Raw genomic sequence first — 13,223 nt, 5'->3', positions numbered from 1 at the left:
ATAGAAGTGAAATATTCAGGAGTTCCAGCGGAAATAATAGAAAATAGACAATATCTTATTATCCCACATACACGATTTACTCGCTTCAAATATCAAAAACGCACGCACTACAGAAAAGTCTCTTGCTTGCAGCTAAACTGTCCTTTTTCGATCATGTTTCATTATGATGAAGGACTCCAGAATGATCCTTTTTTAAAAGGTACCTTTAAATTATAAGGAACTTCTGGCCCCTACCTGGAAATTAAAGCTGTGCAGATTAAAGACACAGTTGTTAAGAAACATCACAGAGATCATTCTAAAAACAAGTAGCAGGTTACAAGTAAGAGAGGACTCAGAAAAAAGCACCCTTTGCTGACATTTTAAAAGCCACTTTTAAAAGAACAGAGCGCTGGAAGCAGCCGCTCTCTGTCAGGAGGGTCGTCTGACACTGAAGGAAACGAGAGGGACCCCTGGCTGGGGAGCAGCGAGAACTTTGCGGCGGGCCGGCGGGCGACGGCGCGGGGCGGCCGCTGACCGGGGCGCGTCAAGCTGTCATCAGCCGGTCCGCAAAGCCCAGCACCCCCCGGATGCCCTTCAGGGGGAACCGGGAGCAGGACAAAGGTCTGGAATCCAAGCACTCGGGTTAAGGAAACAAGATGAGCGTTTTCATTCACGTGTCAGGTGCCAGAACCACGAGGGAGGAGGAAAGACCTCAAGAATTCTCTGGCGTTTCTCACCAGAACCGGCTCCTCACGGGGAGACGCGCGAGGGGAGTGTGTGGAGTGGGGGAGGGGGGGGCGAGGGGGGAATAAATCCCAACTCGCGACTCTATCCCCCGCTAACTTTGTTTTCTCTCCCTCCTCAGAAGTAATGCTGAGGTAAGGGTTGTCACGGTTCTTGGTTAAACGGCCCCTTGGAAGAAGGAAAGGGACACAAAGCTGCGCTGGGCAGCGAGCGCGGAGATGCTGTGGTACCTACCATGGTATTCTTGTCCCGGTACGTAGTAGGTGGGGTGGCCCGCAATGTGCAGGGAAATGAGCACCTCGCCCTGCTCCCCATCCCCTTCCAGCTCCCCGTGGTGGGTGCACAGGAAAAAGAAGGGCGAAAAGCGGGGGTAATAGCCCACCGCGGCGCGCACCTTCAGCGTCGTCCCCAGCACCAGCGCCAGGAGCAAAGTCCGCGGCGCCCAGCCACTGCGCTCCATACCGCCGCTGCCGCCGCCGCGCGCCCCGAGCGCCGCTCTCTCATTCAGTTTTGGAGGCGCCGGGACGAAGGAGCCGCGTGGAGAGACGACGAGAAGGTGGAAGAGGGAGCAGAGAGGGCTCGGGCGCGGAGCCCCGCCGAGAAGTTCCGCGGGAGACTGCAGCTCCCAAAGTTTCTCTGGGCCGCGGGAGCGCGGGGCCGGGCTGCGGACGCCGAGAGCGCGTCGGCCGCTGCCGCGGTGCGCCGCCCAGCCGCCGCCGCCGCCTGTGCGCGACGCCCCTCCGCCAGGCCTGGGAAAGCACGCGGCCCACTCCACACCTTCTTAAAGCCCGGGGCGCGGAATCGCCCCCGCCGCCGCCACACGTGTCCCGGCCGCTCCCCCGCCCCTGCGCGCCGCGCCGCGCGCGCCCGCCCGGCCCCCGCCCACTCGGGCTCGCTCGCCGCACCTCGCGCGGCGCAGGGCGCACGCCTCCGCGAGGCCCGGCGCCTGAGCCCAGTTCTCACACTGAAGGGCAGATGAGGGATGCGAGTCGGTCGGGTTGGGGGAGGGGGGCTCGGGGCTACGAGGTACGCGAATCTGCAGGGAGGGACTTAAACGCCTCAGAGAGAGAGAGAGAAACCCTCTCGCCCAGCTGTCCGGAGGAGCAAAAGGAGAGGACAGTCCCTTTTGCCCCTCAGATTTCCCTCCTTTTTCCTGAGAGGAGGCGAGGGGGAAGTAGAGGGGCGGTGGGGGCGGGAGCGGGCGCCGGCTTCTTTGTCTGCGCCGGCTGCGCCCCGCGCCCCTCGGGGCTCGCCCGCCTCGGAGCCCCCGGCGGCCCGCACTTGTTCCGGGGATCCGCCCGCGGCCCCGAAACGCGAGGGGCCCCTGCGCTTCTTTCCCACCCAGGCCTCGAGTCTCTCCCGCTGGCCCCCGCCCGGCTCCTCGCCGCAGCGACCGAGCCTCATCTGTAGTCGGATTTAAAATGAGATTAAGCGAAAGTAGAATTGGCAGCCTCCAGTGGTGCCTGGAAATGGTGATTTGTGCTGCTCGGGTGTGGGGAATTGTGTGGCGGGAAGGGCTGGCGGAGCTGAGCCCCGACAGGCGCTCTTCGCTGGACTGTTCTATTATTCATTGCTGCTGGGTTCTTCAGGCGGAGATGGTTGTAATTTTTTAAATCGGTGTTTATTTCCTTTAAATGTCAGCTACGACCAATGTCCCTGAAATGGGGGGAGGGGAAAACGTCTGGGGAGATGCTGGCAGCGGTGATTGAAGTGGGTGGTAATGAGCTGCTGCACAGGAGGCTGCGGGGAAGAGAAATAAAAAGCACGTTTCTAACCGAGGACGGCTGGCAGGAGCCCTGCGGCATCCGGAGATGGGGGAGCGGGGTTGCCAGGTTTTAATGCCTCTCCCCACCCACCCTTGGCTTGCCACCAAGTCCAGATAAACCCGCACGTACAGAAATGAGTAGATTATAAAATTGGAATGGATGGTGTCTTTGCCTGCATTGGGGGGACGGGGGGGGAGTGCGAAAAGACAAGGGGAGTCTTTCCAAGGGGAGACCTCTGTAGTCACTTTGTTGCAAAAGGAAGAGACTGGTGGTTTTCCTCTTACCCAGGCCGAGTTCAGACAGGTAGAAGGGCCACTTCTAGCTGCCTTCTGGTTTCCCTTCCTTCAAAATCCCCCAGGGCTCAACTGTTGTATATATTTGATGTAACAGTCGTTACCGCTGTAGCTCTGTGCTGGTGCAGGCTTTGGGCCGTAGGTAAGTCACCTCATTTAATCCTCACAACACCCGGAGAGGCAAAAATGATCCCCATTTCACAAGGGAGGAAACAGTCGGTAACAAAGGCTGGATGAGAGGCAGCCTGGCTGCTGGCTACAAAGGCTGTCACCGGGACCTGCCTTGCAACCATCCACGGCAACCCTAGCTAGACTAGGGGAAGCCACCACCACCACCTTTTCCCCGCAGGCAGGCGATGTTGCCTCAGTTACAAGACACTCGCCTGCAGCTGGCAAGGCTGTCACCACCTCTTCCTGTCCCGTTATGTGACTAAAACCTAAGACGAAATGAATCACTTCTAGAAAGAATCCAAAACTACTGAACATTTTTAGCTAACACTTTTTAAATGTTTACTATATGCCGAGTACTGTCCTAAGTACTTCACATATATTAACTCCTTTAATCCTCATAAGGCTATGGGGAAATTACTGTTAATAGTACATTTTACATACGAAGAAACTGAAGCACAGAGAGGTCAAGTAATGTGTCCAAGGTCACACAGCTGTAATTGTGAGAGAGCTGCACTCTCCAGAGTCCCTGCACTTAACCATGGCAAACCGCTGTAAGGAATGAATGCCTATTGATGCTGTTAGAGGGATGGGATGAGAATTATTCTTTAACCAATGTTGGATTACCTCATTTAATTCTTACATTGGCCTGTGAAGTAGGTATAATTATCCTCATTTTTTAGAAGATAAAGTTGAGATTCATACAAGTTAAATAATTTGTCAAGGGCACTCCATAAGAAGAGGAGCCTGGGATCAAATCTGGCCATGCTTGATCCCAAGGTCGCTGCTTTAAATAAACCGAAAAGTAAAGTAGTAAAGCACTGATACTTGGTCCAGGTCACAATTACACTTAATTCCCAGAAGGTCCCCAGTTCCCAGGAAGTCCCCCTCTTTTCACTCTGTAAGAAATATTCTCTTGTGAATCTCTCACCATGGCTTTCTTGACATTCAATTTATGTGACCAAGTTTATTTTCCAATCTTCCCCTTTTTTGTGCTTTCTTAACTTTTACAGCATGACTTCGCTATGTGCATTTGGGTGACTTTTATACTCTGAACTACGCAGGCTCGAATCTGTGACTACAGCCCTGTGGTTGTTCATTAACAGGCATAGAGACTGTTTAAATAATGCCCTGAGTGGTGTTGAGCTGCTTAAGGAGAGGGTAAATGCTTGTACACTCCACTTAGCAGTCCTTTGGACTAGCATGTATACCTGTGCCCTTACAGTAATAGAAGCCCAAGTTCACACATCTCTGATACCTTCTTCAGGGAATCCAGTTCAACTAATTATTATTAATACTTTTTAATAATCTTTTATATATTTTTTAAATTAATTAATTAATTTATTATTTATTTTTGGCTGCGTTGGGTCTTTGTTGCTGTGCGCGGGCTTTCTCTAGTTGCGGCGAGCTGGGGCTGCTCTTCGTTGTGGTGCGCGGGCTTCTCATTGCAGTGGCTTCTCTTGTTGAGGAGCACGGGCTCTAGGCACACGGGCTTCAGCAGTTGTGGCTCGTGGGCTCTAGAGTGCAGGCTTCAGTAGTTGTGGCGCACGGGCTTAGTTGCTCTGCGGCATGTGGGATTTTCCTCGACCAGGGCTCGAACCTGTGTCCCCTGCATTGGCAGGCGGGTTCTTAACCACTGTGCCACCAGGGAAGCCCAATAATCTTTTTTAAAATGAAGGAAAATTACACAACATGGATATAGAATCACCTTGAACATGGGGAACAGCATCTTCCTAGTGAGCAGTTCACTTTAAGTCCCACAATAACGTGGCAAACTGGGTTACAATTCAAAACTTCCAGTTCCCAGCTCGTGTGCTAACCCTTAGATCTTACTTCTGTTTAGTGAGCCATAATAAACATCTTGAGGAATATTTGTCTGGTCCACAAAATCTACAAACCTTTGAACTAATGGAAAAATAGAGACATACTCTTCAAGAAAATTTGGTTTACATCCAAAAAAATCTGCAAAAAAATAGAAGGTGATGTCAGGGTGAAAATGAGTGAATCTGTGGGAAAGGGAGTTTAAAATGGGGTAAGATCCCTTTTTAATTAAAAGAGCTTTGGAGAAGCAATTAGTCTACCAAAAAATTACATTTAAGCATCCAGACTATAAATTCATTTCTTGCTGATAAGTAGAAATTACTGACCAGCATTTGAATAATTTTAACACAATGGAAATTAAATTATATACTATGAGATCCACAACTTTCAAATCATTGGAAGATGATGACTCTAAATGAAACACAAAAAAGCTGTTAAATTACATTTTAAAGTTGTAAGCATTCATTCACTGTCTGCCTTCACTGATTTTTTGAGTCAAAGTATCAAACGTTTTGGTGTATATGAGAAAGTGAATCTCTACTCTTATTTACTATGTAAAAGTCAAATAAAAAGTACATAAAATCAAAAAAGTATATAAATATAAATATGGAGATGGTGAAATCAGTCAACTCTATAGGCTCCAAAATGGTAATAAAAGGTCAAACAAAAGAAAACCCTTCTTTAGATAGCAGTTAGTAAACTTACAAAACCTACTACCCATAAGATGTACAATCTGAAGAAACTGAGGCTCTTAAGTAAAACAAAACAAAACAAAACAAAAACAAAACAAAAAACAGTTAACTAAGTCTTTAGGGAATGAAACCACTTGGAAAGGTGGGATATTTGAGGATTGGCTCTGATATGCATGTCTTGCCAGAACAAGTTACGTACTGTACCCCAAATTAAAATACTAAATAATTAAATCATGGGTCAATAAAAAAGCATTATACCATAAAATTTCTAAAAGAGAAAACAATTCAACACTAAAAATCCCTTTTTTAAAACTTCTCCACTTCCGGGGATTTGCACATGCTGTTTCCTCTCTCAGGAATGTCCCTCCCATTTCTTGTGCCCTGACCACACTCCCGCAGCCTTCCCCTCGCCCACCTCACTCCTCACTTGGATGCTATCAATTCATCCTCCAAGTCTCAATTTACATGTTTTTGCCCTTGCCCTTTCCTGACCTGCCTCTCCCCCCAACCTAAATTAGTTCCTCTAGAACTAGGTCGTTAGATAGGCCCTAAACACAAGTAGCTATTTAAATTGAAATTAAACTAAATTAAAAATTAAGGATGGCAAGAAAAAAGAGAACAGTGGAGGCTTAACTGAAAAAGAGTCAAAGCTAAGATCTCCGAGTAGTTACTTTGGTAAAAAGTGGTGGGGAGAAGGAGGGAAAAACATTTCGGGCCAGAGCACCTGCATGTAAGAAGAAGCCAATGTGAAAAGGAAGGTGGCAGATTCAAGTCCTGAAAGAACGTCAGTGCAGATGGAGTAAAGATTATCCAGGGAGACTGGTCTTGCCCTAGCATGGACAGTGGCCAGACTGGGCAGGGCCTTGTCGACCATAGTGAGGATTTTGGTCTTTTTCCTGAAAACAATGGTGAGGCATGGAAGGGATTTTGAGCAGGGACATTCCCTGGTCATGGTTTGTTTGTTTGTAAGGTCTTCTTGGTTCCAGAGGGGTGAATGGACTGGAGGGCAGTAAAAGTAGATGCAGCGAGAGGATTAGAAATGTGGTGCAAGGAGCTCAGGTGAGAGATGGTGTTCTGGAGAGGAGATGGAGAGAAGAGGATGGAACTGGGAAGTATTTACAAGACAACTACAGGACTCAGTGATAGACTGGGTTACTGACTGGATAGGGCTGGGGGGAGAGAGAAGGGCTGAAGGTGAATGATGCCCAGCTTTCAGTCTTTTGAAGCTTGGTGACTGTTGCTGTGGGATAAACTATTTTTAAAATATTTTTATTGATTATATTTATAGACATTATATAATAGTATATTTATATTTTAAAATATTTTTATTAAGTAAATTTTTAATGAAGTATATGCAGGAAATAGTGAACAAATCTTAAATGTAGAGCTCAATGCATTGTCACAAGTGGAACATGGCAAGTGAGCAGCATTCAGAGAACAAGAGCAGAAGGGCCTATGACCCCTCTGAGCCATCAGTCTTCCCCAAGGCATGGAAGGGATTTTAGGCAGGGACATAATATGTCTTCAGGATGGTTAGTGTTGCATGTTTTAAAACTTTATCTAAATGGAATTATACAATACATACGATTTTATATCTGGCTTCTTTGGCTCAGCATCATGTTTGTAAGAATCATCCATACTGTTGCATGTATCAATAGTTTGTTCATTCTTATTACTACATAGCGTATGGGGGGAGGGCTATCACAATGTATTTATCGTTAATGGAACGTTTGGCTATTTTCAGATTGCGGCAACTATGAAAAATGCGGTTAAAAATACTCTTGTGCCTGTCTACTGGTAAACATATGCATACATTTCAGTAAGGAAAGGGAGTGTTGGATCATGGGGGAACCTCTTTTGACACATTGCCAAACTAGTGAGATATATAGAGAAATCTTTAGAGGTGAAAACGAAGTGAAAGCAAGAACCCAGAGATAAGCTAATGAGTATCCAACCCACCCAGGACTCTGTGACATCTCCCATTTCAACACACATTGAACTTCCATTTTGATGGCCAAATGAGGTGTGGAAACAGGAGATAAAGCTTAGGGCCTGCCCAAGGTGGGAAGAATGATAAGACAGTGCTACTCAAAGTGGGGTTTGCAGATCGGTCTACAAATTATCTGTTGCCAGTCCATGTTGAGATGTGTACAGAAATTGAGAGTGTTTGGAAACTTCTCTAGGGATTTCATAGTGCAGTAACATCCAAGCAATATTCCATTTTTCTTGTAAGTAATTTTGATTATATTTTATAAAAAAAAAAAAAAGTACCCGCCTATGATGGCTCACAGACAGTTTGTGAAGCACTGTGATAGGAAATTCATGCATAAAGCTATGACCCATCCTCAAATAGCTAGACCCTCAATGGTAAGGTGAACTAGAAAAAAAATTTCCTCATTTGTCTCAATCTTATTGGAGAGTAGTGATGTCAGGGCAATTCCCTCACCAAAATGTGAAACCACAATCTGGTTCTCAAGAGTTTGTGGCCCAAATTCATACATCTGTTTTATTTCAAAAACCTCAAGCCAAAAATAAATTTTAAGGTGGTCCTGGGTTGAAACTGCTTCCAGGCCCTAGAAGAAATAAATTTGAATTTGTCTCTAGGAAGAAAAAACCCCATTCCTTTAAGTCAGGCTTCAAAGAATTACAACAGATAAAGATGCATAGGGGACTTCCCTGGTGGCACAGTGGTTAAGAATCTGCCTGCCAGTGCAGGGGACATGGGTTTGATCCCTGGTCTGGGAAGATCCCACATGCTGTGGAGCAACTAAACCCACGTGCCGCAACTACTGAAGCGCATGCACTCTAGAGCCCGTGTGCCGCAACTACTGAGCCCGCATGCTGCAACTACTGAAGCCCACACACCTAGAGCCCGTGCTCCACAATGAGAGAAGCCACTGCAATGAGAAGCCCCTGCACCGCAACAAAGAATAGCCCCTGCTCACCACAACTAGAGAAAGTCCGCGCGAAGCAACTAGAGAAAGACCCAACGCAGCCAAAAATAAAAATAAATAAATAAACAAGAATGCTCATAGCAATATTGATATTAATAGCAAAACCAAAAAATGGAAACCACCTAAATATCCATTAATAGAATAATAAATAAATGATCTGATCATACAATGGAGCAAAGGTCCTTGCTTTTCTTTAACAGCTTCATTGAGGTTTAATTTAAATACCATAAATGCTATCCATTTTAAATGTACAGTTCAATGATTTTTAGTAAATCTACAGAGTTATACAACATCATCATGATCCAATTTTAAAACATTTCCATTATGTCAAGAAAGATCCCTCATGCCCATTTGTAGTTAATCCCATCTTCTTCACCCCCAGCTCCAAGAAACCACTAATTTACTTTGTATATATAGATTTGCCTTTTCTGGACATTTTGTATAAATGAAATCATAAAACTTGTAGTCTTTTAGATCTGGCTTCCTTCACTTAGCACATTGTTCTTGAAGTTCATCCATGTTGTAGCCTGTATCAGCAGTTAGTTCTTTTTATTCTAAAGTATTATTCTAATGTATGGATAGATCCATTCACTCTTTGGCTATTATGAACAATGCTGCTCTGAACATTAACATACAAGTCTTTGTATGGACATACATTTTCCTATCTCCTGGGTAGCTGCCTAGGAGTAGAGTAGCTCGGGAGCAAATGTTCTTAACCTTGTTTGTGTGAAGGACCTCTCTGGCAGTTTGATGAAACCTACGGACCTCTTCTTAGAAAAATGTTTTCAAAAATTTAATGCCTTTAAATATAATATATAGGTTTACAAGGAAACAAATTATATTGAAATATGGTTATTATCAGCATACTAAAAAAGTTATATATGTATTTTTATTAGCCCATTAAATAATTAGATATAGCAGCAAGATAAGCATCTAACAATGTCAAAAATTAATGGCCTGAGGGTGGAGTCAAAATGGCGGACTAGGAGAATGCAGAATTCATGTCTCTGCAAACTAGGGCACCTACCAGGCACCGATGGGGGGCCACAGACACCTAAGGGGATGGGAGGAACCCCCAGCAACCGGGTCCTAAGAAGAGGCCCCGCCCCACGTCCCGCCTAGGTCCCGCCCCACCCTAAACCCTGCCCCTGCCTAAGTTCCACCCCCGCCTAAACTCTGCCCCCCATAGCCAAAGCTTTTTTTTTTTCTTTTTTCCTCTTTTAGGTTGGGGTTCTGTTTTACCTTGTTGACTCATTGTTGTTGATTCATTTATATTTTTATCTTTCCTGATAAATCTTTTATTTTTCTAATTTTATTTTATTCTTTGTACTTTATTATTGTTCTGCTCCTTTTGGCTTGTTCCCCCCACACCCCTCCTTTTTTTTTTTTTTTTTTCTTTTTTCTGTTGTGGTTTTACTTTACCTTGTTGCAGTTGTTTCCATTATATTTTTATTTTTCCTAATATATTTTTTATATCTTTATAATTTAATTTTGTTTTTTATTCTTTGATAATGTACTGCTCCTTTTTTTCTTTCTTTCTTTCTGTTTTACCATGCCACACAACTTGTGGGTTCTTGGTTCCCAGGCCAGAGGTCAGGCCTGAGCTCCTGTGGTGGGAGCTCTGAGTCCAAACTGCTGGACTAACAGAGAACCTCAGACCCCAAGGAATATTAATCAAAGTGAGGCCTCCAGGAAGTCCTAATCTCAGCACCAAGACCTGGCTGTATCTAACTGCCTGCAAACTCCAATGCTGGATGCCTCAGGCCAAACAACAAATAAGACAGAAATACAGCCCCACCCATCAAAAAAAAAAAAAAAAAAAGAAACGACAAAAAAAAGGTTACAGACATAGGAGCAAGGTAAAAACCTACAAGATCAAATAAATGAAGACAAAATAGGCAAACTACCTGAAAAAGAATTCAGAGTAATGATAGTAAAGATGATCCAAAATCTCGGAAACAGAATGGAGAAAATACAAGAAACATTTAACAAGGATCTAGAAGAACTAAAGAGCAAACAATCAGTGATGAACAACACAATAACTGAAATTAAAAATACTCTAGAAGGAATCAATAGCAGAATAACTGAGGCAGAAGAACAGATAAGTGAGCTGGAAAATAAAATGGTGGGAATAACTGCCAGAGAGCAGAATAAAGAAAAAACAATGAAAAGAATTGAGGACAGTCTGAGAGACCTCTGGGACAACATTAAACACACCAACATTTGAATTATAGGGCTCCCAGAAGAAGAAGAGAAAAAGAAAGGGTCTGAGAAAATATTTGAAGAGATTACACTGGAAAACTTCCCAAACATGGGAAAGGAAATAGTCAATCAAGTCCAGGAAGCACACAGAGTCCCATACAGGATAAACCCAAAGAGAAACACTCCAAGACACAGATTAATCAAACTATCACAAATTAAATACAAAGAAAAAATATTAAAAGCATCAAGGGAAAAGCAACAAATAACATACAAGGGAATCCCCATAAGGTTAACAGCTGATCTTTCAGCAGAAACTCTGCAAGCCAGAAGGGAGTGGCAGGACATATTTAAAGTGATGAAAGGGAAAAACCTACAACCAATATTACACTACCCAGCAGGGATCTCATTCAGATTTGACGGAGAAATTAAAACCTTTACAGACAAGCAAAAGTTAAGAGAATTCAGCACCACCAAACCAGCTTTACAACAAATGATGAAGGAACTTCTCTAGGCAGGAAACACAAAGGAGGGAAAAGACCTACAAAAACAAACCCAAAACAATTTAGAAAATGGTAATAGGAAGATACATATTGACAATTAAATGGATTAAATGCTCCAACCAAAAGAAACAGACTGGCTTAATGGATACAAAAACAAGACGTGTATATATGCTGTCTACAAGAGACTCACTTCAGACCTAGGGACACATACAGACTGAAAGTGAGGGGATGGAAGAAGATATTCCATGCAAATGGAAATCAAAAGAAATCTGGAGTAGCAATGCTCATATCAGACAAAATAGACTTTAAAATAAGGACTATTACAAGAGACAAAGAAGGACACTACATAATGGTCAAGGCATCAATCCAGAAGAAAATATAACAATTGTAAATATTTATGCACCCAATATACGAGCACCTCAATACATAAGGCAAATGCTAACAGCCATAAAAGGGGAAATCGACAGTAACACAATAATAGTAGGGGACTTTAACACCCCACTTTCACCAATGGACAGATCATCCAAAATGAAAATAAATAAGGAAACATAAGCTTTAAATGACACATTATACAATATGGACTTAATTGATATTTATAGGACGTTCCGTCCAAAAACAACAGGATACAACTTTCTTCTCAATTGCTCATGGAACATTCTCCAGGATAGATCATATCTTCGGTCACAAACCAAGCCTTGGTAAATTTAAGAAAATTGAAATCGTATCAGGTATCTTTTCTGACCACAACACTAGGAGACTAGATGTCAATCACAGCAAAAAAATTGTAAAAAATACAAACACATGGAGGCTAAACAATACGCTACTAAATAACCAAGAGATCACTGAAGAAATCTAAGAGGAAATCAAAAAATACCTAGAAACAAATGACAATGAAAACATGATGATCCATAACCTATGGGATGCAGCAAAATCAGTCCTAAGAGGGAAGTTTATAGCAATACAATCCTACCTCAAGAAATAAGAAACATCTCAAATAAACAACCTAATCTTACACCTAAAGCAATTAGAGAAAGAAGGACAAAAAAACCCAAAGTTAGCAGAAGAAAAGAAATCATAAAGATCAGATCAGAAATTAATGATAAAGAAATGAAGGAAACAATAGCAAAGATCAATAAAACTAAAAGCTGGGTCTTTGAGAAGATAAACAAAATTAATAAACCATTAGCCAGACTCATCAAGAAAAAAAGGGAGAAGACTCAAAACAACAGAATTAGAAATGAAAAAGGAGAAGTAACAATTGACACTGCAGAAATACAAAGGATCATGAGAGATTACTACAAGCCACTATATACCAATAAAATGGACAACCTGGAAGAAATGGACAAATTCTTAGAAAAGCACAACTTTCTGAGACTGAACCAGGAAGAAATAGAAAATATAAACAGACCAATCACAAGTACTAAAGTGAAACTGTGATTAAAAATCTTTCAGCAAACAAAAGCCCAGGACCAGATGGCTTTCACAGGCAAATTCTATCAAACATTTAGAGAAGAGCTAACACCTATCATTCTCAAACTCTTCCAAAACATAGTAGAGGGAGGAAAACTCCCAAACTCATTCTATGAGGTCACCATCACCCTGATACCAAAACCAGACAAAGATGTCACCAGAAAAGAAAAAGAAAACTACAGGCCAATATCACTGATGAACATAGATGTAAAAATCCTCAACAAAATACTAGCAAACAGAATCCAGCAGCACATTAAAAGGATCATACACCATGATCAAGTGGGTTTATCCCAGGAATGCAACGATTCTTCAATATATGCAAATCAATCAATGTGATACACCATATTAACAAATTGAAGGATGAAAACCATATGATAATCTCAATAGATGCAGAAAAAGCTTTTGACAAAATTCAACACCCATTTATGATAAAAACTCTACAGAGCAGCTCCCCAGCCCCAGGCCGGGAGGCCCAGATTGGAGAACCCTGGGCTGGGGCCCCCCTGGATGATGGCAGTGGCTGGACAGGAAGTGAGGAAGGAAACGAGGAGGGCACTGACGGCAGTGAGGGGGCGGGGGGAGACAGGGGCCCAGACGCAGAGGGTGTCTGGAGTCCAGACATCGAGCAGAGCTT

At 43.5% G+C, this 13,223-nt stretch overlaps 1 protein-coding gene across 1 annotated transcript in view; it reads right to left on the bottom strand.

Annotated features, from left to right (window-relative positions):
- Positions 1–1,183, bottom strand: part of RELN (reelin) — a 523,882-nt gene extending 522,699 nt beyond the window's left edge. The window contains exon 1 of the mRNA XM_068549918.1: positions 958–1,183. Coding sequence (XP_068406019.1) covers positions 958–1,183 — 226 coding nt within the window. The remainder of the gene's footprint in view (positions 1–957) is intronic.
- Positions 1,184–13,223: the final 12,040 nt, after the last annotated feature.

The sequence above is a fragment of the Eschrichtius robustus genome, chromosome 8, assembly GCF_028021215.1.
Source record: "Eschrichtius robustus isolate mEscRob2 chromosome 8, mEscRob2.pri, whole genome shotgun sequence".
In the NCBI taxonomy this organism is placed as follows: Eukaryota; Metazoa; Chordata; class Mammalia; order Artiodactyla; family Eschrichtiidae; genus Eschrichtius; species Eschrichtius robustus.
Note: the sequence above shows the minus strand (reverse complement) of the source record. Positions and strands in the feature narration are given on the sequence as shown.